Source organism: Trachemys scripta, chromosome 13 (assembly GCF_013100865.1).
Source record: "Trachemys scripta elegans isolate TJP31775 chromosome 13, CAS_Tse_1.0, whole genome shotgun sequence".
Classification (NCBI taxonomy): domain Eukaryota; kingdom Metazoa; phylum Chordata; order Testudines; family Emydidae; genus Trachemys; species Trachemys scripta.
Genome location: NC_048310.1, coordinates 10,395,993 through 10,422,314, shown reverse-complemented (window position 1 = coordinate 10,422,314; position 26,322 = coordinate 10,395,993). Strand labels below are relative to the sequence as shown.

At 41.9% G+C, this 26,322-nt stretch overlaps 1 protein-coding gene across 1 annotated transcript in view; it reads left to right on the top strand.

Moving 5' to 3' along the window:
• Nucleotides 1–26,322, top strand: part of CDH13 (cadherin 13) — a 766,947-nt gene that overhangs the window by 695,092 nt on the left and 45,533 nt on the right. Inside the window, exon 11 of the mRNA XM_034788956.1 lies at nt 21,944–22,086. Coding sequence (XP_034644847.1) covers nt 21,944–22,086 — 143 coding nt within the window. The remainder of the gene's footprint in view (nt 1–21,943; nt 22,087–26,322) is intronic.

The following is a 26,322-nucleotide window of genomic DNA, read 5'->3' as shown; positions in this document are numbered from 1 at the left end:
GGTTGATCTTGAAATTGTAACTGTGCTTTGAAGATATAAAGTGCTAGAAAAATACTACCTACTCTGAAAACTCAGGCTCTAGGTGTCTTGGGGCTGGTCTACACTGGGGGAGGGATCGATCTAAGATACGCAACTTCAGCTACGTGAATAACGTAGCTGAAGTCAAAGTATCTTAGATCGACTTATGTGGAGTCCACACAGCGCGGGATCGATGGCTGCGGCTCCCCCGTCGACTTCGCTACCGCCGCTCGCTCCGATGGAGTTCTGGAGTCAACGGGGAGTGCGTTCGGGGATCGATATATCGTGTCTTAACGAGACGTGATATATCGATCCCCGATAAATCGATCACTACCCTGCCGATACGGCGGGTAGTGAAGACATACCCTTGAGTTGCGTACCTAAAAATAGCGGGCACTTTTGACAGCTTTGGCCTTAATGTCTTGGTGCCTCAGTTGTTCATGTATAAAACATGGATAATAACATCCCCTCACCTCACAGGGGTGTTGTGAGCATAAATTCAGTAATGTTAGTGAAGCAATCAGGTACTATGTTCAGACCAGAATAGAAAAGCCCATGGGGAAATTAATAATTTTGTATTCAGTGCAGGGTTTAATGTGCAGTAAACAAGGCTGGACATTTAATGATGAGGATAAAAAAATAGAATTGAATAGTCACCTATTCAGTGAGGACGATATATCCTGTGCACTGAATGAGGCAGGGTTCATGTGAAATAAAAAATATGAGGTCCTGTAATTAAAGACTGTGTGAAATCCTAACCCCATAGAAGTCAATGGGAGTTGTGCAATTGACTCAGATAGGACCAGGATTTCACCTTGTTTCATAAGGCACATGCAGAAAGGTGACAAATTAAAGTTGAACAGGCAGTCTTAATTCACTCATTTCCTATCATCTGAGTGCCTGATTTTGCTATGTTCTGTTAACATAGTACATTTGTATGTAGCATACTAATATATGCTTGCAATTATATATATATATATCGAGAGAGAGAGAGAGAGAAATAAACTTAGTGTCAAATTTTGCCATCCACCCCCTTCAACTCAGCTGTCAGTGCTTAGTTAATTTCTTGTAGGCATCACGATGGAGATAACCTATCCCTATTCATTATTGCACAGTGTTCTTAAGCTAACAAGAGAGACACTCTCAAACTTTGTAAGTGCTAGGAGGATGCTAGAATCATAGAACTGGAAGGGACCTCTAGAGGTCATCTAATCCAGTCTCCTGCACTCATGACAGGACTAATTATCTAGACCAGGGGTCGGCAACATTCGGCATGCAGCTCGCAAGGGTAAGCACCCTAGCGGGCCGGGCCAGTTTATTTACCTGCTGACGCGGCAGGTTCGGCCAATCGTGGCCCCCACTGGCAGCGGTTTGCCGTCCCAGGCGAATAGGGGTGGTGGGAAGCCACGGCCAGCACATCCCTTGGCCCACGCCGCTTCTTGCCGCCCCCATTGGCCTGGGATGGCGAACTGCGGCGAGTGAGGGCCGCGATCGGCCAAACCTGCCATATCAGCAGGTAAATAAACTGGCCCCGCTAGGGTGCTTACCCTGTCGAGCCGTGTGCCAAACATTGCCGACCCCTGATCTAGACCATTTCTGACAGGTGTTTGTCTAACTTGCTCTTAAAAATCTCCAATAATGGAGATTCCACAACCTCCCTCGGCAATTTATTCCAGTGCTTAAAGTCTTTAGTACCCACTCACTTGCAAAGAAGGATCATTTGCTTTATGAAAATACCCTGTCCTTTTTCTTTGAAAAAATACATTTTTTTGTTCAGAAATGCCTGTATATTATCATCGAATCATCTAGCTGTGGAATATACAAAGCAGCATTTTCTCAGCTACACCATGGGTAAAGCTTGTGCCCCATTACCAATTGGCAAATCTAACAGAAATTGAATTATATTAGTATTCTTCTTCGTTAATATTTAAACATGCAGTATCAAATTCAGTTTGTATATAAACCAGCAAAGTAATGGAAGTCACTTTAAATTTATACCAAGGTAACTGCCAGTAGAAATCTGTCCCTTACTACTTTTGTTCCACTTCTGAGAAAGCATATTTAATTTTCCTACAGGCCCAAAAGGGACAGCAAAATCAGAAATAGCAATCTTTTCAACACAGCAAGCAATAACAAATATAACAAACTAGACTTGATAACATAAATAAAACAGCTAAGGCATAGTCACACTCAAACTTGAAAGGTGATAAGGGCCAGTCAGGTAAGTAGGTAAGTGCTTGTCTTTTAGGGAGTGCGTGAATTGTCTGAATATCTTCAAATCTCACCCAGATCAGAATTGGTAAATCACATTTTCCTTTTCAAGTTTCATCACCAAAAAAGATAGTTAGACAAACAAAGACAACTGGTCTAAAGTCAGAGAAAAGATATGGCAGGACATTATACCCTTGGGCACTTACAGTATTTAGAATAGAAGCCTACTGCAGTTTTCTGTACAGAATGTTGGGATGGACTTGATCAACTAAACATCTGATAGATTTTGGCTACTTATCGTCACAATAAGAAAAAGGAGAAGAGAGTTGGTTAAAACAAGCATTGGATGTCTATGGCACAAGACGTGCAGCCTATATGGTGCACAATATCCCCCAAATTAGTACCTATAATTCAGCTTCTTCCATTATGTATTCCCCACTTTTTGTTATCAGATACAAATGAACATTTTTCCATTTTTGTTATATTTTTGGACTAAATTCTGGAGTGAGGTTTTTCTAGAACCATATATCATCATGTCAGTATGTCTTACTGAATTTCTCACCTACTCTTACCTTCTGTTATTGCTGGCTACAGAGATAGAATGTATTCCTCAGGGCTACATAAATGCTGAAGTGCATCAAGATGGCTTTGTTTTCCACCAGATTTTCTCATTCCCTTGATGCTTTTAAAGGGTGCATTGGGCAGTCATACATCATTCTGAAGAAACGAAGTCATTTTAGAGAAAAGGAGAGCTAGCATGAGTATTGCTGCTAAAAATCCCCAATAATACAATTTAAAATAAATGAACAAATAGATCCAAAAACTATCTTAATTGCTGGCACATATTTTCAAGAGTTGGCATGATAGTGAATCTATTTCTATGGAAACAATCTTATACATTTGCTGTCTTTCCACTTATTCATGAAGCCCTTTGAAAATTACCAACTCCTCTGGATAAAGCCAGGCCATTAATCAAACATCAGAAAACTTGGCATGCACTTTTTGTGTAGTGATGACATGAAATCCACTTTATCATATTTGTGTGCCAGAAGATAATCAAGGCTGAGAACACACACACACACACACAAATAATATGAATTTAAATATTGGGGCCTGTTTTTTATTAGGACATCAACCCAGCACTAATGTCCATGTACCACACACCGGCATGCACACTTTTCCAGCACTAACACTTATGCCAGCAAGTGATAGTCCATCCACTATGAGGGTAGGTGACAGAATCTCCAAGAACATATCCCAAGTGGACAAATAGATTTTGTGCATGTAAACCCCATCTCCTGCGAGTGAATATACTTTTGCAGGGCAAGAATGTGTACACACACAAGTGAAGGCCAGAGTCTCCAGATATAAGCTAACATGCTCCACTCTCCACCCCCACAAACCTACCACCACTCTGCCCCTGCCTGTGCACTAAACTTTGGCGAATCCAGACTTCACAACTTGTGTACCTATTTCTACAGAACTCCGAACCAATGTTCCCCTTATGCTTTGGGAAAGTTTGGATTCTAACTTGGAACTTTGCAGTCATGGGCCTGAGTAGCACCAACACATAAAAATGCAATTATAGACATTGGTTCCGGAATTGTGCCTTTCAGCATTTAACAAAAATATATAACTTGGGGGGAAATTCCACCAGTCATATATCATATGTAAACTTTTTATATTCACACAATGAGCAGGTTTCAAGTATTTTGGTTCTTTTAAATTTATGGCGATATCCTATCTCCTAGAACTGGAAGGGACCTTGAAAGGTCATCGAGTCCAGCCCCCTTCCTTCACTGGCAGGACCAAGTACTGATTTTTGCCCTAGGTCCCTAAGTGGCCCCCTCAAGGATTGAACTCACAAAGCTGGGTTTAGCAGGCCAATGCTCAAACCACTGAGCTATCCCTCCCCCCAGACCACCAATCAGGGACCTAATGCTACTCCCACTGAATTCAGTATTAGAACAGCAAACCAAGCTGGAATGGGGCATGCCACAGGTGCATTCTTAGTGTTACATCTTAATGTGTTGCATTCACCTACATGGAATCTATAAATGAAAAACTGAGCTATGTAGAATCTTTTTCTGAATCAAGAGAATAGCATACCTATTCCACCTCCTCCAGCTTTATTATCTGTTTCCCTTATATATAACTGATTCCTAGCAATGAGTCCCTTGTCAGTTCAGACAACTTAGTAGTATTCCAGTTCAGTCAGCATTGGAAACTAGTTCTATTACAATTTTTGGCAACATCAGCTTCTTTACAGACTTTTCTTTTCAGTTATTACTTTTTGTGCGTTAAGTTCTGTGCTTTCTACAGTTGCTTTTTGTTGTTGTTGATTCTTGTTCTTTTGTCTGCGAAGCCAAGGAAAAATAGGTGAATACAACAAAGTGTTTGTGCTGGTTCACTGAAATAAGTAAATATATCTATCTATATCTGTCTATATCAACAGCGCAGATCGCTGTTGTACTTATTGCATTCCTAAAATTGTGTTTCCTCCTTAAGAAAAGTCTAATGGAATCATCTAGGAATTCCAAGTTATCTGGAATAGCTTGAAATACTTTATTTAGCCCTTGGAGCAAACTGCAGTAGCTTTATAGAAAATGGAGGTCTCACTGGTTGTTATGATATCCCTTCCGTAGGCAATAATCACTCTGGTTGTCCTTGTCTGTTGTCAAACACTGATCATTCATGGCTGATGCTTCAAACATATTTCCTCTTCAAGGGATAACTGTAGTTTCTGCTTTATCCAAGTTTAATCATGTTTAGCCCTCAGCTGCTCACTCTTCATTCTCAAGAACTTCTTCACTTCATCTTTGCTGACCTTGAATTGACAGACTGAGCATAGATTATCAACCATTTAGTTCATAGACTTTTCTCCTTTCATTCACTCTCCTACCTCTTTTATAATTCATTCTCTTTTTTGCATGTTTCATACTTCAACAGATGGTGCACTTTATGTAAACACTTGTATTTGGTATTAAGAAGCTGAAATAACTTCCCATTTCCCCCTGATCTCGTTTAAAAATTGTAAGGAGCATCATCTCTACACCTTTTGCAGTTATATACATCATAATTTGTACTTCTATTTGAGACAATTTTCTTCCCGTGAGTAACAGTAGTTCAGACTTCTGGTAAATTATTTTGCTTCCCATGTACACTCAGACCATATAAAGCAATAAAAAGTTGAGTTTGACTTCATTCATGTTTAATAGTCTTAGTTTCAGCACTATCTTTTGTACATTTGGTAGGATTTTACATCCACTTCTGATGGGAATGAATGACTATCCAAGATGCAAGGTGGAGGAAAATTAGGCCCTTAATACTTCTGAATGCCAAGAAACTTGAGAGTATCTGCACAACGCAATACCAGTGATTCTGCCTATGTATGCTGTGAAAGTGTTCACAGGATTTAAACTTCACTTTCTTTCGCATTTGTTTCATTCACTAATGTTCTTAACCTCTCGAAGAACATCTCAAGTTAATTGTCAAAGTGGCACTCATGTAAGCCACAAGACTCCATTTAATGTCAGAGGAAATAATTCAGCTAAATCCTCAGGAACTGCTTTTTAAAATGTTGTCCTCAATTTTGTTTGCTTCTCTGACACTAGGGGGGAAAGATCTAGAATAGCTATAAACTTGATTTTTTTTTATCAGTGTGTCAAGTAGTTACTCACCAATCTCTAAGATAAAATAGTTTCCTTGTCTCCGAAATGTATGACGGACTGTAATTATTTTGAAAAGTTCTGGGGCAAAAAGGGCAGTGGTAAATAACATAAAAGGGAAAATGCAAGCCTGGAACAAATGAAAAAAAATGCCCTGAGTGTGTGTGGACCATGTATTAACTTCACCTAATCTTTACTGAAAGAAGACCATATTGCACAGATCTCAAATATGCATTATAATGTATATCCCAATCCACAAATTGCACTTAAATGATTATTTACATTTAGTAGTTACCCTTTCATCTCCCAAATGGACTCATAAAAATATATTAATTCCCTTCTAATCTTCTTGCCTCTCTGACTCTGTTCTTGAGGTTAATGGAAATTTTGCCATTGACTTCAGTGGAAGCAGAATTGGACCTTCCAAGGGACCACGGTAGAATTTAGGGATCTCATGCTGGTGCCAACTGGATTTCTAGCAGTAAGTGCTGCTGACCTGCTGAAGTTCTATTGATCCAAATGGAACAATACTTTGCAGTAGTGTGCCGCTTCTCATTTCTTTTCTGCCTGCCTCCTGGGGGAAAAAAAAACATAACTCCCTTTTCAATCCTAGAATTTGTCATTTATTATTTATTTTATAGTGACTAGTTGTGAATCTGCTAGACTCTTATCCAAACTCCTCTATCTTTGAAGACTGCATGGCTCCTGACTAAAGGACTGGAAAACCAGCAAATGGACAGGTATCAGGAAAAACTGATCCAGCTGGAAGGAAGGATATTGGCATGTGCAGAAGTTTGAGTTTTACAGCCAGAACCTCCTCTAAGTGCTTCATAAAAGCACCTCCAGCTCTTCGTGTGTTGATTAGCGTCTGACACACAATTGCTACAGTTAAAACATTTTTACTGATGTGCATATGTCGGCAAATCTTCCAACAGTAACATCCTGATTATGCTAGTGTGTTATTCCGAGATATGATGTATTATTCTTTGGCTGTAGGAATAATACAAATCATCACAGCCTCTGGGCCTATTTAACCATAGCCCTAATTACTTCTAAATGTAAATGACATTTTGGAATGTAGAAACTTTTGGAAAGCCAGATAATAACGCTAATATAAAATATTCTGCACTATTAGAGCAGTCTTCAACAACCTGATGAGTACAACTTTATTATTTTAATTTGATTAGTCCATGTTGTTATTCTGCTTAGCAGCTATTTCATGCAATGACTCTTCAGTTTCTTCTCTGAAGTTTATCAGTTATTATCCTTCTTATTTTTGCACACAAGCAATTAATTAGTGACTTGTATTTTTCAGTAGCAAGGGGCTGGCAAGCTGAATTTTGACTTGGGGGAGAGGGGAGAGGCTGTGTTTTGATCATATTATATAGCTTTGTGATGAAGGCTAGCTTTCTAAATCATTAACCTGACAAGTCTCGTAAATCTCTAACAAATAAATGTCCCCACTTTAATGGCATGATGTCAAGCATAATAAAAGATGTCCCCAGAATCTGTATGTGAAAGGAACAGAATAGGTGTCTGCAGCCAGGTCAGCTCCAAGCCTGCAAACTGCTCCATGCAAGCAGAGGGATCAGCACAGCAGTTCACGGCTGGCACCTTAGCACCAAAAGTAATGCTCTAGTTTATAAGCGAAGTGACCGTTTTCCCTTATAGTGCATGATATAGAACAGTGTTAACATGTTTTTTTCATTATGCTATGTATAGGGCGACCAGATGCCCCAATTTTATAGGGACAGTCCTGATTTTTGGGTCTTTTTCTTATATAGGCTCCTATTACCCTCCACCCCAGTCCCGATTTTTCACACTTGCTATCTGGTCACTCTAGCTGTGTATAGTTGATGTATCTGGTTCACTCTCATTCATGAGAAGCATGGAGCAAATATTGGGTGAATATTATTGATCTGTCATTGGCAATAAAGACCACTTAAGCCAGTGGGAACCCTGTGTTAGGACAGCTACCACAGTGGTTTGAATTCCTAATCACAGTCCTCGAATTTTATAATCCTATCTGTTCTGCATAAAAGAAGTGCCTGTTTTATAAAGAGATAAAATGGGTGAGGTAATATCTTTATCAGACCAGCTTCTGTTGATAAAAGAGACAAACTTTTGAGCCACACAGAGTTCTTCAGGTCTGGGAAAGGTACTCAGAGTGTCACAACTAAATACCAAGTGGAACAGGTTTCAGAGTAGCAGCCGTGTTAGTCTGTATCCGCAAAAAGAACAGGAGTACTTGTGGCACCTTAGAGACTAACAAATTTATTAGAGCATAAGCTTTCGTGGGCTACTGCCCACTTCTTCGGATGCATAAATAGAAGAACATAAGTGGAACAGGTTGTTTAGTTAACACATAGTAGACCATTGACTGTGAAGTGGCCCATTAACACCCCTGCAGTAAAAGGACAAAAATTGAGAGTTAATGGGTTACAGATTGTTGTAATAGGCCATAAATCCATCATCTTTATTAAGACCATAGTTTTTAGGGTCTAGCAAAGTTATGAATTTAAGCTCCCAGGCTCATCTTTTGAAGGTGTTGTGCAGGTTTCCTATGAGGACCGAGAGGTCAGATATAAAGTGATCATTTTGTGAAAAGGGTTCGCCCATGGGTGACATGGTAGTATTGTCTTTTATCATTTTTCTTTGTGAGTTCATTTGAGAGTGTAGTGATTGTCTGGTTTTACCATGTCATTGTTATTGGGGCATTTAATGCACTGGATGAGGTACCCCACATGTTGGTATAGGCGTGTGTAGGACCCAGTGATGTTGTAGGAGATATTGATGATTGTAGCAGTGGAGATATGGCTGCAGGTTTTGCATCTGTTGTTCTGGCAGGGTCTGGTGCCGCTTTGAGGTGGTGGGTCCTGGTCTGTGGGGAGCTTGCTTCTGATGGGCTTGACAAGGTTCGGGGGAGGGGGAGGTTGTTTGAGGGGTTTCGGAAAGACTCAGTATAATTCATATATCAGTTTGACAAGAGGGGGATCGAACGTTTTCCTTGTGATTAGGGCTGGTCAAAAATCTTTGAATTTTTTCCTGCCAAAAACTGATTTTGTCAAAAATGAAATTTTGGTTGAAAAATGTCATTTTGATCCCCCCCCGCCCTATTTTTACTTGAAATGTCAAAAATAAACATCTTTTTTTTTTTTATCAAATTTGAACCAAAATTATCTTTTTGGTTTTGAAAACTGAAAAATATTCATAATTTCAGATTTTTGTTTTTTCCCCTGTTTCCTTGTCCTTGAATTCAGAAACAGGAGTGATGTCTAGGTTTTTTAATTTTATTCCAAAATTTGGTTAGCACTGTGTTTTATTTATTTATTTTTAAATAAAAAGAATTGTTCCATTTTTTTTAAACAACTTCAAAATTTCAAATATTTTTATGAAATTGTTTATCCATTTTTCAACCAGCTTTACCTGTGACCCTTGTTATCATGGCCTTGACAAATACTAGCAGGAAAGCATGGCACGAGGCACATGAATCTATGTGGTATTGATCAGATTTTTGTTTTTAATCTATATTTTCCGTTCCTTCTGCCTCAAGCAGGAATGGTGCCTAAAGAGGAGATTTTCAAAGGAAAAAGTGGAAGCAAGGTGTGTAAATCTAAGGGTCAAGGATCATCTTGTCATTCTGTATTTATACTGCCCCTAGTAAAGTGTGGTCCTGATCCATGATTGCAGAGCTGGCAGGCCACACAGGTGAACACTTGCTGTACCCTCCTAAGCGATGTGTGATCTCCCCTGGCAAACCAGGGCTCCAGGATGGTTGTACGTCCTGCTGAATGCTTCCCAGCCCTCCTCAGAGGGGACTCTATTTTATTCAGCGCGGGCCTGTGGCTCGAAAGCACACTCTGTTCCAAAAGCAATATCAGCATGATACAATTTATATTGTACCTATAATGCAATTATGCTCCAGTCAATTTATAAATTCAACTAACACAGTGCCACTCTCAACATTGTCCCTTGGTAGCCAGAAAGGGCAATTTAAGTAAGCTTTTTGTTGTTGTTACCGGTATATTTGTTCTTATTAAGGTATAGTGTATTTAGGTTAGGTTAAATTTCCTAATTACATTTTAAGGCTATGGATTTAACAAAGAATCCACCAGAGCATGACAGCTTGAGCTTGTCTCTTCAGAATCTGTGTGCACTACAGGAGGTGTTTTACGGCCTGCAGCACAGGTAGCATATAATCACTGCTTTGGTAACAGCATTTCCAGCCAAATACATACTTATGCATTTTGTATCATCAAACATTTAATTAAAAAAGCTTGTCCACCACTCTTAGTTCCCCACCTGAACAACATAAGTCAAATATGAGAAGAGTGCAAATATAATGAAGCAAAGATTTTTCTTCCTTTCTGTAATTCAAACGTGGCTTTTTAACAGCATATTTTGAAAGCTGCTGAGGGTGATTATTGGTGTTTTTAACCAAATGTGAGGTTCAAGTTGTGTCCTGAGCTTGGTCAATAGACTAGAACAGGGGTGGGCAAACTATGGCCTGCGGGCAATTTTAAGCTGGCCTGCAAGCCATTTTAAGCCAGCCTGCGAGAAGCATCACACAGCTTGGCCCCGCTCTGACTGGGGTGCAGGGTCAGAGCCACACTATGCAGCTCGGCCCCGCTCCGGCTCCTACACACTCCAATGGGAGCTGCAGAGGCGGTGCCTGCAGACGGGGCAGCACGCAGAGCTGTCTGACCGCCCCTCCATGTAGAAGCCGGAGAAAGGACATGCCACTGCTTCCGGGAGCCACTTGAGGTAAATGCTGCTCAGAGCCTGCACCCCCTGAGCCTCTCCCCAACCCCCTGCCCCAGCCCTCATCCCCCTTCTGCTCTCCAACTCCTCAATCCCAGCCTGGAGCACCCTTCTGCACCCCAAACCTCTCATCCCCAGCCCCACCCCAGAACCCCACACCCCCAGCAGGAACCTGCACCCATTCTGGAACCCCTGCCACAGCCCTTATCCGCCTCCCGCCCTCCAAACCCCTCGGTCCCATCCCAGAGCGCCCTCCTACACCCCAAATTCCTCATCTCCAGCCCCACCCCAGAGTCCGCACCCGCTCCTGCACCTCAACCCCAATTTTCTGAGCATTCATGGCCCACCATACAATTTCTATTCCCCGATGTGGCCCTCGGGCCAAAAAGTTTACCCAGCCCTAGACTAGAAGATGCTGGGGAAAGAAGAACCTTCTTTTTGAGTGGTTCTCCCCAGCCAGCATCCAAGCAGAAATAACATGCATGTAGAATTCCTTGGCTGAAGGATTGTATTATTGTGATCCAGGTTTCAAAGTCAGCCAAGAAGGGTAAGGAAAATTGGTGAGAATATGTGGGATTGCTATTTCTCGAACCTCCTCGTAATATGTAATTAAATAAACAACAACAAGCAAGTAGGATATTTTATTGAGAAAATTGGTTACCATTCAGACATAACATTTCTTATGAAAGATGTGTTGAAAGAAGTTAGCACCCAAGCTTTATGTGTAAGCACTTTAAGATATATTAGCGTGATGGGCTGTAATTGCTTTTTTTGGAGCAGCAGAATCTTGCCACTGATTCACAAATTTCAATGCCTGTAAGAGGGCTTTGACATGATGGAATGTAAAGGCTCCTGTCAAAAATCCCAGATACTGTGAAGTTTCCAAGTGGGTCTTATGATCCTCTGGGTCACACTATCATAAAAATCACAAGCTCAGATTTATACAGTAAAGCTTCTACGGACTTCAGGGATCAGTAATCCAGGTGGCGGTTCTTTTATGCAGTAGACCATATGCACAAGCTTTAAAAAGGATGCCAGTATGTTTACCATTACTACTCCTCGTGGTAACCTAACTTGAACTGTGATTTTTGGGCCAAGTAGAAAAAATGCCTAAGCTTTGACTCATTAATGTTGTGTGCTGAAGCAATTGATCTGAGTTTCATCCATAAAGTGAAATTTTCTGATTGCTTGTCATCCCTTGCATGTCATCCAAATGCTTTCTCATATGGTTTATGTTACATGGTTGAAATGGAGCACACTGTGTAGTTAAAGACATAATGCAATCTACTGGTTTTGTGTGTGTACTTGTAATGGTGTCCCCTCCAGTGGTTGGCCTACAAGGTGGATAATGGCCTACCACTACTGCCATCCAGAAGAGATCTCCATTAGCTCCAGCGGAAGAAGGCTGTGTGTATGGAGCTTAAGGACACCCACATTTTAGTTTCAGTTCTCCAAATGTCTCATGGGTATGTGATTTAACTAGTAACTAAGTCTGTTGTGTTGCATGAAGTCCATGAATTTGGTACAAACAGTACACTGAGCAGCCAATATGTCTATAAATACAGCGAAATCTGCCTTTGCCACATTCATCCGTGAGCACATCAGAAAAGCATGAGGCCCATAAAGTATGATGGGGTGAAGGAGTGTTGTTGAAAGAAATTTGGGTTATTGGGTTTAACCAGTGCAGGTCAGCAGTGCACGTCCAGTTGCTGACAGCAGTGCTATACGTAAATGCACAAAGGGCAATATTGATGCAATTTTTGTCCTCATTTCTGCTAACATATGGCCACTTAACTGTTGACATTGTATTGTTGTTTCAGACAAATTTTATTTGAATTGCTAATAAATTATGAAAAAAGACTCAATTTGGAATTATTGCACACACAGACATGTACTTAGCAAACAGCCTAAGCAATAGCAGAGTATAAATTATCCTCAAATGACTCTGTCATCAGATTACACAGCATAATATATAATTAGATAGTTCTGACAATACTGCGGCTCCCACTACGTGTGCTCATTTAAAGAAAAGGGACCGATGCAGGCATGGAAGAGTGAAGCAGAGAAAACAAGCTGTATCAGAGTCCAGCAGTTGGCATTCACACACTTTTTCTGACTACAGAGCAACATCACTGAGTACTGAACGAGGTAGGCAACAGCGTATGAAACACCATAGTGGTCACATGCAGATTTATATCCAAGCATTATCAAACTTAACAGCAAGCTACCAGCCTCTGAGTTCAGTCCATAGGAGAGGATGTAAAAACATCCTGCTGTATGGATGTAGGAATAAGAGATGGAGCTGTTCAGGAGTTATAAAGAAAAAAGTATATATATATATATATATTCCCTTTTTTATTTCGTAGGGGTTCTATGGCTTTTATGTATCCTAATGGGAAGGCACATCAGGCAGTGGTTTTGAAAGGCAATATGAAAGCCCTTTTGGATTACTGATTTTCCCCAGAACTGCTTACTAGTAGTATCCTGTCGACTAATGTGATAAAGTTACAATACAGGTCTTATCAGTGGCTTCCATATTTCATCACTAATATTTCTGTTGAAATGGAGAATTCAATTATTGTTAGTATTGTGTCGTCTCTACTGGTATAGCACACACTCTGCATCATACTAAACTGAGGGACCAAGAATCGGCTGTGCGGGTGAACTGTATGGCACAGACAAGGTATGGAGTTAAAGGACTGCAATAGAGAATTAAACTACAGCGGCTTTACATCTGGGCATGTAATGCGATACAACCAGTCTATTCACTCATATTTTTAAACACGATCACTTTATTCATCAAAGCTTGCTGGAAAAGAGGGAGAAACTGTTTGTTTCCATTTATTCATTGAAATTTTCCAACCATCCCTGTTTTCCACAAACTTTTTGACAATCGTATTTTACAGGTGCAAATGTCAAAACTTCATGTAAGATGAATTATAAAAAAGCCAAATTCTCATGTAAAACTATTGTTATTATCATTTAGGTCAATGGTGGGCAACCCGCGGGTCGCATGCAGCCCATCAAGGTAATCTGATTGCGGGCCACGAGACATTTTGCTGACATTGACCGTCCGCAGGCACAACCCCCTGCAGTGCCCAATGGCCACGGTTCGTGGGAAGCAGTGGGCCACAAGGGTGTGCTGGCCACCGCTTCCCACAGCTCCCATTGGCCGGGAAAGGCAAACTGCAGCCACTGGGAGCTGCGGGGGGCTGTGCCTGTGGATGGTCAATGTCAGCAAAATGTCTCGTGGCCCACAATCTGATTACCTTGATGGACCGCATGCAGCCCGTGGGCTGCAGGTTGCCCACTGCTGACTTAAATTGTGGTACCTCTTAGTGCAAGACAGTGTACAAATACAGAGCAAATGACAGTCTCTGCCCTAAAAAGCTTACAATCTAAGACTGTATTCAGGCAGAAGTGCTTGTGCCTTCATCCACTCAGATAGCAGAAAAAGTGCAATGTAACGTATATAACTGGTCACCATTAGCCAACACAGATCAAACAGCAAATATTTGCTGATCAGTTTAAAAAGAAACAAAAGTTGCAAAATAATTTGTCAAATTCTTTTGGATAGCAAAGAAATTCATTTAACTTGCTATCTATTCACAATTATTCTGTGGGCAGAAATACCATATAAATTATTCCTTGTACCGTATTTGCTCATCCCTGAACCTTCTAGAAAATCTAGAACTAGCTGCAGGACACTGAGGGCTACTATGCTGCTGATAGAAGACAGTAACCAGCACAGACTAATGCTATCGATGGCACAGTGGGAAGCAGAGAATCTGATGGCATACAGCTTACGAGTTTAAAAGCTCTAGGTTATGCAACCCAAAGGTAAAGCACATGAAACGCAATGTACATTAGTTATCATTTCAGCCCAAACATTTAATCTTGTATTCATTGTCTTGACCTATTTGCGTTTTTTCAAATGTGAGGAACAAATATCTCTCTGCTGTAATTACCACACTTGTCCCTTTTACGTGTCTACAGGCATTTCTCAGAGGCAGTTGTGCTCTCTTGTTTGAGGGTACTTCATCTAATAGTATGAAATGTATGTTGGTGTGATTCAAGGATCATATAATATCCATGTTTAGAGAATGTTTCATTCAAGGACAAAAGGAACTTTTCATGCTGAATTCTTAAGCACAGAAAATATGGAGTTACATTCCCCACTGGTCCTTTTACTTGAACAGTTCATGAAAAGTTCGTAGAAGAATTTCTGAAGCTGCCTTTATGTAATATAGGCCCAGCAGGGATGAGGACAGACACATTTGTTTCAGAATTTCACCGAACTATGGGTGAAGCCGCAAGAAGTTTGGATAAGCCACCCAAAAGGTGAACACTTAGTGAACTTCTAAGATAAAATCCTGGGCCCATTAAAGTCAATGGTAAGTTTGCCATTGTCTTCAGTGAGCCAGATTTCACCCCAAAGGCAGAAAATGTATTGTGGAAATCTAATGTGTGAATAGACTTCCGTGTGACATTTCTTGCTGCCACTTAGGCTGGAAATATTGCAAAAAGAAAAAAAAAAACACGGTAGGCACTTTTAGAACCAGTAATCCCATGTCTGGAAAATAATGAAAATTTAACCCAACTGTGTTTAGTCTTATTTTTTATAAAGGGACAGATTTTAAAGGTGTTTAAAACTCCCATGGGCACTTGGGTGCCTCTGAAACTCCCACTATGGACCTATGTGCATTTTTAACTTTAAAAATCTGACCCAAAATGCTTTGCTCAGACCTGAGATCAGTGTGACTGCATCTTTTCCATTATTTACCCTCAGTGTAGGGTCACCAGACAGCAAATGTGAAAAATTGGGACGAGAGTCAGGGGTAATAGGAGCCTATATTAGAAAAAGACCCAAAAATCAGGACATCTGGTCACCCTACCTCAGTGTGATTCATTATTGATTAGCTGATTGCTTACATAAGTCACATGGATGTGTTCTGTTACCTAATTGGATGAATGCACGTGCACTTCTGCCCCTATACTTTCAGGGGCAAATTCAGTTTGTACTAACAATGAAAGGCTATTGTTAAAATATTATGTGATTCGTTTGTGATTTTCTAGATTGTTTCCATTTTGCATCATTGTTACTTTATAATGTTGTAGACACTTCAGAAGAAACTTAAAAGAACAGGGGGTCTTTAGCTCTGCCTTATTCTATCTATATAGGTACATTTGCGGCCCTCATCATTGTAATATCTAAATGTCTCTCAGTCATTTATAGATTTTATCCTTGCAACACCTTTTCAAGGTAGGGATTAATCTCTCCATTTTACAGATTGGAAACTGAGACTCAGTGTAGATGAAATGGCTCATGTCATACAGAAAATCCGTGGTGAAGCCAGGAATTGAACCCAAATTTTTGGAGTCCCAGTCCAGTGACTTAAGCACTAGATCGTCATTCCTCCCCATTAGAGAATGCCACAGGTCCATTCCAGCCCATCATATTGTGGGCTCATGCCCAGATTTTTAAAGGTATTTAAGCATTGCAGCGCTCAGCATTGCAATGTCCAAGTGATTTAGGAGCATAAATCATACTTTAAAGGGATTTAGGCACCTAGGGGGCCCAAATCTCATTGACAGTTGGGATTTAAACTCCTAAGAGCCTAAATCACTTTTGAAAATGAGATTTAGGCATCTAAATCAGTTATGCATTGCAATGCTGAACACAGCAACACCTAAATACCTTTAAAAATCTGGGCTTCAGGGCCTAAATTCCCCAGTTCTTCAGGAACATGCTGTCATAGTAGAGCTGCATTGCACAGCCAGACTGATATTTTGTTATCCAAGACTGCAATACTTGTTCCAGTGTCTTCACAGCCGTTGCATGTTGTTGGTTATACAGTCTTTGTGCAATACAATCTGAATAACCTCTGTTGTAACTTCAGATTCCTGTAACAGAGACAGGCATATCCCAGCATGCTTATTTAGATTGCTAACCTCAAATGTACCATAGCAAAAGAGCTGCAACATCAAATTGGCACATATATGTTAGTTCAGTGCTCATTTGGCACGGCCTTCTTCTGTCACTGGTGGTGCTCAGTATGCGCAATATGCTTCATTTTGCCTTCCTTCTCATTCTGTTCAGTCATCAAAGCCAAGACCCCTCGACTCCCATGGGATGTGTCTGGCACCTACCAAGCTCTGGAATGGTTTGCCAGCAGCAGTATCTGGGTCTGTGCCTAGATGCCTGGCTGCTCTTCTGTAACCCCTTGGCTACTTCACTGCTAGCTATGAAATTCTTTATGTGGCAAGTGCAGGGTCGTGACACTGATTAGATTTCCATGTCCATATTGTCTCCACTGTTCAGTATAATGAGCTTCCCCACTAATCGGCTGCCAGCCACAGACATTATGTGTGTGTGCTAAACATCCTCAGGAGATGTTCTTTGGAAGACTTCAAATATTTCCCAGAAAATATGTATATAAATACACATACATACACCCACACTGCTTTAAAGATGAAGCCATTTTAACTTGTTTTTTTAGCCATGTAAGCCAATTGCACCTTGTGGGCGGGTGGGACTCACCACCGTGGCGCCCCCTGCTGGATGTTCCGGGGATCAGCTCTGCTAGCCAGTGTGCCAACTTCTGGTGGCATCTTGCCGCCGTCACTTCTGCTCCCAGGACCCACGTTATTCCTAGGAGTGCGGCATCCTTTTCATGACACAGCCCTCTGGCTGTGCTGCACTCTGTGCCACCCCTCCCCCCCCCCCCCCCCCGCTTCTGGGGGAATGTCACAGTCACTTAGTCCAGCCACTTCCTCAGTGGTGAGTTGGGGCAGGGAGGGAACCTGTGAGGCAGCCAGTCAGGGCTAGTGCAAGGATATTTTGCGCCCTAGGCGAAACATCCACTTTGCACCCCCCCTCCGACGTCCAGCCCTCACCTTCCTTCAGCCAAGTTCTCCCCAGGGACCCAGATGTTCACAAAGTGCAGAGGGCATGGGGGGGCTGCAAAGAGGAGGGTTGTATGGGGGCTCTTCCAGGGGGAAGGTGGCAGAGAGGGGGGTGCATGGGATTATTCCAGGGGTGGAGGTGGCCAAGTGGTGGAGGGGGCGGGGGTGTAGTGGCAGGAAAGAGATTGTACAGAGGCAAAAGGGGCTCGTTGCAGGGGGTGCAGTGGCAGGGAGGGAGTGGCACAAGGGAGGAGTGGACAGGAGGGGGTTGTTGCAAGGGGCTGGCAGATGGGGGGGTGTCTGTGCCCAGGGTTGTTGCAGGGGGGTGAAGGTGGCACAGAGGGGTTTGCACAAGGGAGGAGTGGGCAGAAGGGAGATGGCAGGTGGGGGTGGGGTCCCGAGGTTGATGCAGGGGTGAAGGTGACCGTTGTGGCTGGGGAGGGGATTGCTGGGTGGAGGTTGCCCAGAGGCAAAAGTGGCAGGACAGGGTGGGTTGTTGGGGCGGGGGGTGCACAGGGGAGAAGGTAGCTTGTTGGTGGGTGTTGGAGGGGGTGGCGCTGGCTGGGGGAGGGGTTGCTCCCACATACACCATTCTTAGGCCAGGGACTGGACCTGCCCACCCCCCAGTGCTCTGCGGGCCTGTGCGGCTCCCTGCGGCCCAGCTAGGTACCTTACAGGCGGAGTAGAGACCCAGCTTCTCTGCCCGAAGAGCAGAGCGCAGCTACACCTTCTTCCCCGGGGGCTCCCTGCTGCCCCCGGGGCTCTCAGCAGCGGCACAGGCAGCTAGCCGCCCTGAGCCTGCTGCCGCCACTGCTGAGACCCCCAGGGGTGGCGGGGAGCCCAGCTCGGCCTGTGGCACGAGGAAGAAGGCGCAGCTGCTAGCACTACACCCTCCCCTTCCCCACTCCGCCGCCGGCTCCTCCCCCAGGGGGAGGAACTGGCTGCGCCGTGGGCAGCCCCTCTGGAGCCGGGAAGCAGTAGCAGCCTTGTGCTCTGCTGTTGAAAAAAAAATGTTTGGGCACCGCTTTTTGGCACCCCCCAACCACTTGGCTCCCTAAGCAGCTGCCTAGTCCACCTAGTGGTTGCACTGGCCCTGCAGCCAGTGCACCTTCCTCCTCAAGCTCTAGGGAGTAACTGAAGCTGCTCTGTTCTGCAGCCTTTCTTTTATGGGCCAGCCTGGCCCTGATTGGCTACTCCTGGCAGCACCCCTCTGATTGGCTGCCTCCTATGCCGCCTCCCAATCACACAGACATATTAAGTCAGATTCGCTCCCATGCTGTAACCCTACTACACCTCTGCAGCAATGCCATAAAACTTGAAGCCCTTCTCAGCTGAGGATTTTCCAGCTAAGGGAAGTAGTGTAGCTGTCTCCTCTCCCACTTCCCCGCAGCTCTTGGCATAGAGGGGCATGTCACAGCCAAACAGGGTATACTCTGGTGATCCCCATTGACAAACTTGCTTGGCGGGGGGGCACAGTCTGCTGGCACCAATTAGAACAAACTGAGGCTGTTCTAAGTTTCACTAGTGCTGATGTAGAACTGGCCCCAGAACAAGCTGCAATCAGGTCTTTGAGACAGCATGGAATATGGGCCTACATTTATATGTAGGTGAGTAAATGTGTCGACATACACATGCCTCTGACTTACAAAATTCGGTGATTAAAGTTAGGCTGCGAAGCCCACTCTTTGCCACCTGAATATATGGCATGATTTACAACACTATTGAATGCCCAGCGGGTCCCCTTGAAGTCAGTAGATGGGGAAAAAGTCAGTCTTTGTATTCTGTATTTTTATGGCTTTATATAATGCTTTTCTTAATGAGTGTCTATTTTAAGCCTTTTGGTAGTAGAACCCTCACTTTGAAAAAGAAACAAAGAACAATCATCTGAACTACACCGCAGTATACTCGTACAATATGTAAAAAATCTGGTGGGAAAGACAAAGTACTGCTTTTACAATATCCTGAGCCAAATCACGGTTATACAATTTTTTTTTTTATTTGTACATTCAATAGTGCTTTGTAGAGCAATCAGGGAAGATAATATAATCCATTTTAAATCCTCATTACCTTAAAAGTGTTGAATCTCCTTAAATTGTTTCAGGGTTAATTGAGAATTTGCTGCCTTACAATAGACTGGGAATTATTTAGACTGCCCTGGTTCCATATATATATATATATATATATATTGGTTCATACCTTTGTTGCAATATTATAAAAACAACAATAAAAGAGAAAACAAAGGAGTACAATGAAATAATTATCAGTCTTGTTACTATTCTAGCAACTCATTTTTATGGGAGATAAAGCTCAACTATTGATTAATGTTTAAATGGTTATTAAAGTGGAAGTGCATACACGTTTGATAGACTGTGCCACTCACTGTTCATTAGTGTTTGCTTCCATTTCTTTGTTTGCATTTTCCCTCCTGGACTCACTCTGCTCCAAGAGAAGTCAAGGGTGAAAATGTGTTGACTTCAATGGGAGTAGGATCAGGCTACAGCTTAGTAGGGCTGGGAGCTGGAGATCAAAAAGCAAATTCAGTTTTCTGTGCCATCAGAATAAAGGTTTGAGTCAGATCTCACTTACACCAGTGCAAATGAAAACCACTTTCCCTGTCGCTAATGGAGCTAACCAGGGGTAAATGAGATTAGAATCTGGCCTTACTCATATAGGCTGGGAAGACAGAATTTAGGGCATTATCCATCTCTTGTGAAAGTCAATGATGATCTTTCCATTGACTTTAATAGGATTTATTCTGAGCCCTTTGCCTGGTCCAAAGTCAGTTGAAGTTAATGGATTTCACTGTGGCGATAAATATGTTAAAGATTGTGAGGTGCTCAAATGCTGTAGTAATGGTTTCCATATAAGTACCTGAAATAAATAGAATGTCTCAGCTACATGAAACCAAAGCAAGCCTCTGAAATCAGCATTCAGTGTGCTCGCTTCTTTACGTTGCTGACCCTCAATTCATTTATTTTTTTCTTTTCTGGCACTATTTTCTTCTTGACAATCCACTGATTTTGATTGTTTCCTTCAGTGGGTGGATGGTTTTTGGCAGCAATACCTGCCTAGTGCACCTTTTAAATGGAGGCCACTCTAAACTCCTGGTTTTTCACTGATACTCATAAAACAATAAACAGGCTTCATGTCAATTGATGATGATTCAGAATACCGATGGTAGACTTGCTGACTGTTATGACCTATAAAGCAATCCATTTCAAGCAGATAAGCCTCTCGCTAACGTGCATATTGATTGTGCAATAGGCACTTCAATTGGAGACTTGAGACATTAAAATATTTAATTAAAAAGGAAACTTGTCTGTTATTTCAACTCATTATGGTTAGATTATTTCAATGTATTTAACTGCATACAGAATTAGGCCCTGATCCTACAAAGAGTTATACATTTAATTTGATTTCAATTATGCTACTCATAGTGCATAAAGTTAAGCACTGGCCTAAGTCTTTCCAGGATTAGAACCTAAATGATCATGATAAGGAAGAAGCATAGTCTACAGTAGTGGAGTAGATGTCAGGGCTCCCAGAAGGCAACGGTTTATATCCATATTTAAGTGACTCTGGAAGTGGCCTGATTGTTCAGAGTCTGAGCACCTGCTGCTTGAAGTCTGTGGAAGCAGAACAATGCAGATCACAAAGCCCAGAAGGAAGCAAGTGAGAGCTGAAGACAAAGTATCCTTGGATGAGGGGGGAGGAGGACGTAGCTGGATATGGGACAAACATTTCAAGGAGACCAAGCAGATCCAGCATTTGACTGTCTTTGGGAAACACTGCAAAACCTTGTTCTTCAAAAAATCCTTTCCACTATAAGAATGGCATTTAAAACATCCTTTTAATTCCCTTCAAATCCCAAACCCCTTAGCAACCAATAAAATAAAATCCAAAATACCCAAGAAAAAGACAACAACAAAATAAGCACTATCCCCCCCACGGAGTTCTGACCCGGAAAAGGGAACAGTGCTAGTGACTCGATGAAGTTCACTCCTGGCTTCACTATTGCTATTGGTTGTATGTGGAAAGCGGTCTGATACTACAGTAATGGACAGTAGTATTAAAGTCCTCAGATAGACAGCAGAAGGCGGTCAGCACCCATGAGAACCAGGTTGCCTGTGTTTTAAATATTGATTTAGGTGCCTAACTCTGTTTGAAAATGTTGGCCTTCACCTCTCTCTGTCTGTTCCTCCATCTGTAAAATGAGTCTGATTATAATCACCTATTTCAAAGGAGTGTCGTGAGGCTTAAGAAACTGTTTGTGAAAGTGCTTAAGAGATTCTCCTAAGCAAGGCAGTCCGTGCAAAGGGCTCTCCTTTTGTAATAACATAATCAGTTCAAGTTTAGATGGCTTTTATCTTTTTGCCTAGGTATTCTGTTTACAAGGATCCAGCAGGATGGCTGGAAATTAATCCTACAAATGGTACCATTTTCACCACTGCTGTCCTGGATCGTGAATCACCCTATGTCCACAACAACGTCTATACAGCACTGTTTCTGGCAATTGACAGTGGTGAGTAAGGGTTGCTGATAACATTACTGGATTGAAAATGTATTTGATTTTTTTTCCCCCTTGAAGGCCACTTTTCAAAAAAGCACATGCATAAAGTTAAGCACAAGCTTAAGTAATTTGCTAAATCGTCACCTAAGTGTCTAAGATATTTCTAGACAAATAGAGACAAAAAGTAAGTGCGGAGGAAGTTAGACTTCAAACTTAGAATGGCATAGGTTTGGGGGCTAGGCTAGAGACATTTAATCCTACAGAGCCCTCATTGCTAATAGTAAACAATGCATGTGATGAATGTACTTGGGTAGTAATAAATCATCTTTATCGGAGTTAATTTCTTCATAATATTTGAGCAGTTATTAAGCCTAAGGCACCAATAACAAACTCATCCTGGATATGGTGAATTCTATCCTATTTAACACATAATGACAGTGACAATAAAAGCATAATTAAAACCGCTTGTTAAAATGCAATATTTTTACATATTATGTGTATTAACGTTTCTTCTGTCGAGCATAATCTAAATTAAAGTATGTTGCAAAAATTCACTTCAAGTGATTTTTGTAGCACATAAAAATGTAGAGAAAAGCCTGAACATTCCTGCAAATCTCCAGAGCTGAAAGCACAAAATAAAGAGAGCCTTTGTATGTAATATAACAGCTAATATGCTAACCCTTTCCCACAGCTGCAGTTGCTTTAGCCCTGGTGGTGAATTGTAAAATGTTCTTTTTAGGAAGGTAATTTCACATTTTTTGAATCACATGGCTTGGCTCAGGAAACGTTTGCTAGGCCTGACAAGAAAAGGGAATCATCTCCTTCAATGCAAAAAGAAAACAGAAGCCTCTGCAGATGTGATTTACTTGTATATTCATAAATGTGTTTCTTTCTTAATGTAATTTCCATAGAAGAAATGTGGCACTAAACCTACCCCTTTACCTTTGTTTGCTGGCTAATCATTTTTCAAAAATGTATCTTAATTATAATAGCATCAGAAAGGTACAGGGGGTCCCCAGTATATGTCAGGGTTGTGCTCTTGAAAAGGGCAATGGATACTGAAACGACGGATACTGGTGAATTTTTTCCGATAAGAAATAGTGGCCCACCCCACCCCCTCCCACCCCATCTTCACCCTGCTCCACATCTTCCCACCCAGTTCTGCCTCTTCCTCTGAGCGCACCCCATTCCTGCTCCTCCCCCACCTTCCCAGCACCTCCTGAATACGGGGGGAAGCACCCAAAGAAAAGCCACATAAAAGGTGAAGCGATGGATATGTGGATCGGGACTGATGCGAATCAGAACACAGACCCCTGTTGATACTAAACAACAGATAAGTGGGAGATGGATACCGGGGACCCCTTGTAATCGTATATTGAGCAAATAGGAAAACTGGGATCAAATTACTTACGGCTTAATTTTCAGTCGGTAGGGGAGTTTGTTGGGGCCAGCAGTGAATGGGAACAACCCTTCAGCAAGGGAGGAAGACACCAGATAGCTCCTTCCCTCTCCCCTTGGAGTCTCTTTCACTCACAATTGGAGGGGAGGGGTTCTGATTGGCCAGCATTCCTCAGTTCCCAGGATTTAACCTGGAGTGGGGGCCATATGGTAAGAGCCCTGTAATCCCCAAACTGGAACCAATTAAATGCCTGGTATAGGAGAATATGGATGATGGGCAGGTAATGCCCCTCCCCTCTATTTAAATTTAATAGCAGTTGCAGCCTGCTTCTTAAAAATCCATCCATGTGTCTGTCCTCATTTTGCCGCTGTGTCTGAATCAAGGGCAAAAGCTGTAGACACTCAAGAGGCAGAAAGCAGAGGCTTAGAATTGTATGCAGGAGCAGGGGGAAATTGTCCCACCAATTATCAGAGAGAGAGAGAGAAATGAGGGAGCAAAACATTTGAATATTTTCAGGTGCAGACACCAGCCAGTGCAGGCACAGTCACAGTGATTGTTTTTTCCTGTTCTACAAGTATGTAGGTTCTCATGTCACAGTATCTGAGCATCATGGCTGTATGCAAAAGGAATTGTACAGACCGCAGCACGGTTGTTTTTTTGTAGTTAAAGACATCTGTAGCATCATTCAAACAGGTGCAGGTAATAAGAGATGCTAGGAGGCAGTTGGAATTGGGCACCTCAGTACAGAGCGAGGTCACCCAGCTATGAAGCACCTGAATACTTCCATGACAACATGCATTCTGACCGGAGAATCTCAGCTCACTGCTGCCAGGATTTGTTGCCAGATATTGGGCAGAACGGATGGACAAGAAGAGGGAAAGGCACCTGTGCACTGCTCAGAAAAACAAGAGGAGCAGGTTTCACAGAGGACTGGTACCAAGAACTTTCTCAGTGTACTTGGGAAGCCATATTCAATGGCAGCACATCATTAAGGAAGTCTGTTATGTGTCTATCTGAAGTAGTTCTAAGGTACTGTTAACATGGTAGTCAATCAACTTTGACATTATAGGACACCTCCAAGCAAAGTGAGGCACATCCTACACCCCTCCTTCCCCTACTGATGGGTCACCAAAAAAGTGCTAACCAGCCATGCTGGATTCTGCTCGATTTTTCTAGTCAGTTAACTTTAATGCCCAGTTTGAAAAGGTTTATTACATTTCCTACAGCTAAATAATATATGTAGCTTGGTGGTAGAATAATCTAAAATGAATATAAAATTCTTCCAGGACTTTAAAAGAGGGTTAAATTAACTGAATGAAAATCAAATGAAAATACCCTGCATACATTCTTTTTGAGAGCTGCAGTATCCATAAACTCCAAAGGGAAAGGTCATTTTTTCAGTTTACTGAATATATTCTAGTTTAACTCAGTGAAAAAGGTTAGAATGATGTGTGATAGTGGCTGTTTTTGGAAGATTAAAAGCGGTCCAAACAGATTGGGTGGTAAATTGAAAACTGTGTTATTTCAGCCAGTTCAAATTATGCATGTGACCAAGGGTCTTGGAGCAAGGAGAGAGGAGAGGCAAAAGACACTCAACCAAAGAGTCTTTTATTCAAAGGCTGTGTTCTGGCACACACTGTAGGTTTTTTCTCCAGCCATCACATGTGGCCACTAGCCAGGAAAAGAGAGCAGATATTTATTTGATCTTCATTAAATGTGGATTTGGTCTTGGCCAATGCAAACATGTTCTCTATCTATTAATAACACATCATAGGACTCTTTATTCTGTGATTGATATGGCCTAAAAAGTAGCATCTGTTTAATTCTAGCTTTGACTAAGTGTTAGGTGGAACTTGAACTATCTTCTCACCTCCAAGTCAAGTTTGAGCCACTTGGGGAAGCTTGAACTGCTGCAGACTTTGCCTTAAGTCATAAACTTAAGCTCATAAAAATAAGTCTGAGAAATTGAATTCATGCCTTGGGAAGGCACCTGTAGATTTTTCCTCTGATTTTAATAGTGTTGGAGTTTAATAAACCTGGGTTACAGCTATTCAGTCTCTAGCAAGTTTTTTTTTTTTTTTCCTTATTAAAAACTAATGACTAAGGCATTCAGTTAGAAGGCAGTCGTAGTGCTTCGACTCCAGAATTGGAGTCTTCAAGCCTGACCTTAATATGCTGCATGTCAGAGTTAGTCATACAATAAAGGGGTGGGAAGCCTAAACGTTCCCATTGCTAGCCACAGAGCCTGGGATATATTTAGCTACAGAATGTGTTACAGTTATTCCAGCACGTTCTTTCACTATCTGTTGTGTAAATTATGGATAAGAAGGTGGGGTGAAATAGGAATCAAATTCACAATGACAGGAATCAAATCCACAGAGGTAGGTTTGTTTTGTTTTGCCCTTCTTAGCAGTGCCCATTGAAGTCAATAGAAAATCTCCCATTGAATCCAGTGGGCACTAGATTGAGGTCATTTGACAATACAAATGACTAGAACAAGGGCACTTTTCCCAATCTGTAAAATAGAGTGTGTCGCAAACTGGGAATATAACTCAGGAATTTCTCATTGGCAGTTCTGTGCATAAACCGGTCAGCCACACCTCTACCTGCATCACTTCTCTTCAGCCCACCACAAAGATGCTCTTAACAACAGGACGTTAGTAGTTGGAGCTATGGCTGCCATTCTCAACGCAGGAAAAAAATAATAGTTATGTCAGATATTCTTCTTCAACATTAGAACTTTAGATGAAGGGAAAATTTGGTTAAGTGTGAAATGATTTCTTCCAGTTGTAAACAGCCCTTCTGATCTCTGCCAGGACTTATTGAAACAACATAGATAATAATGAATT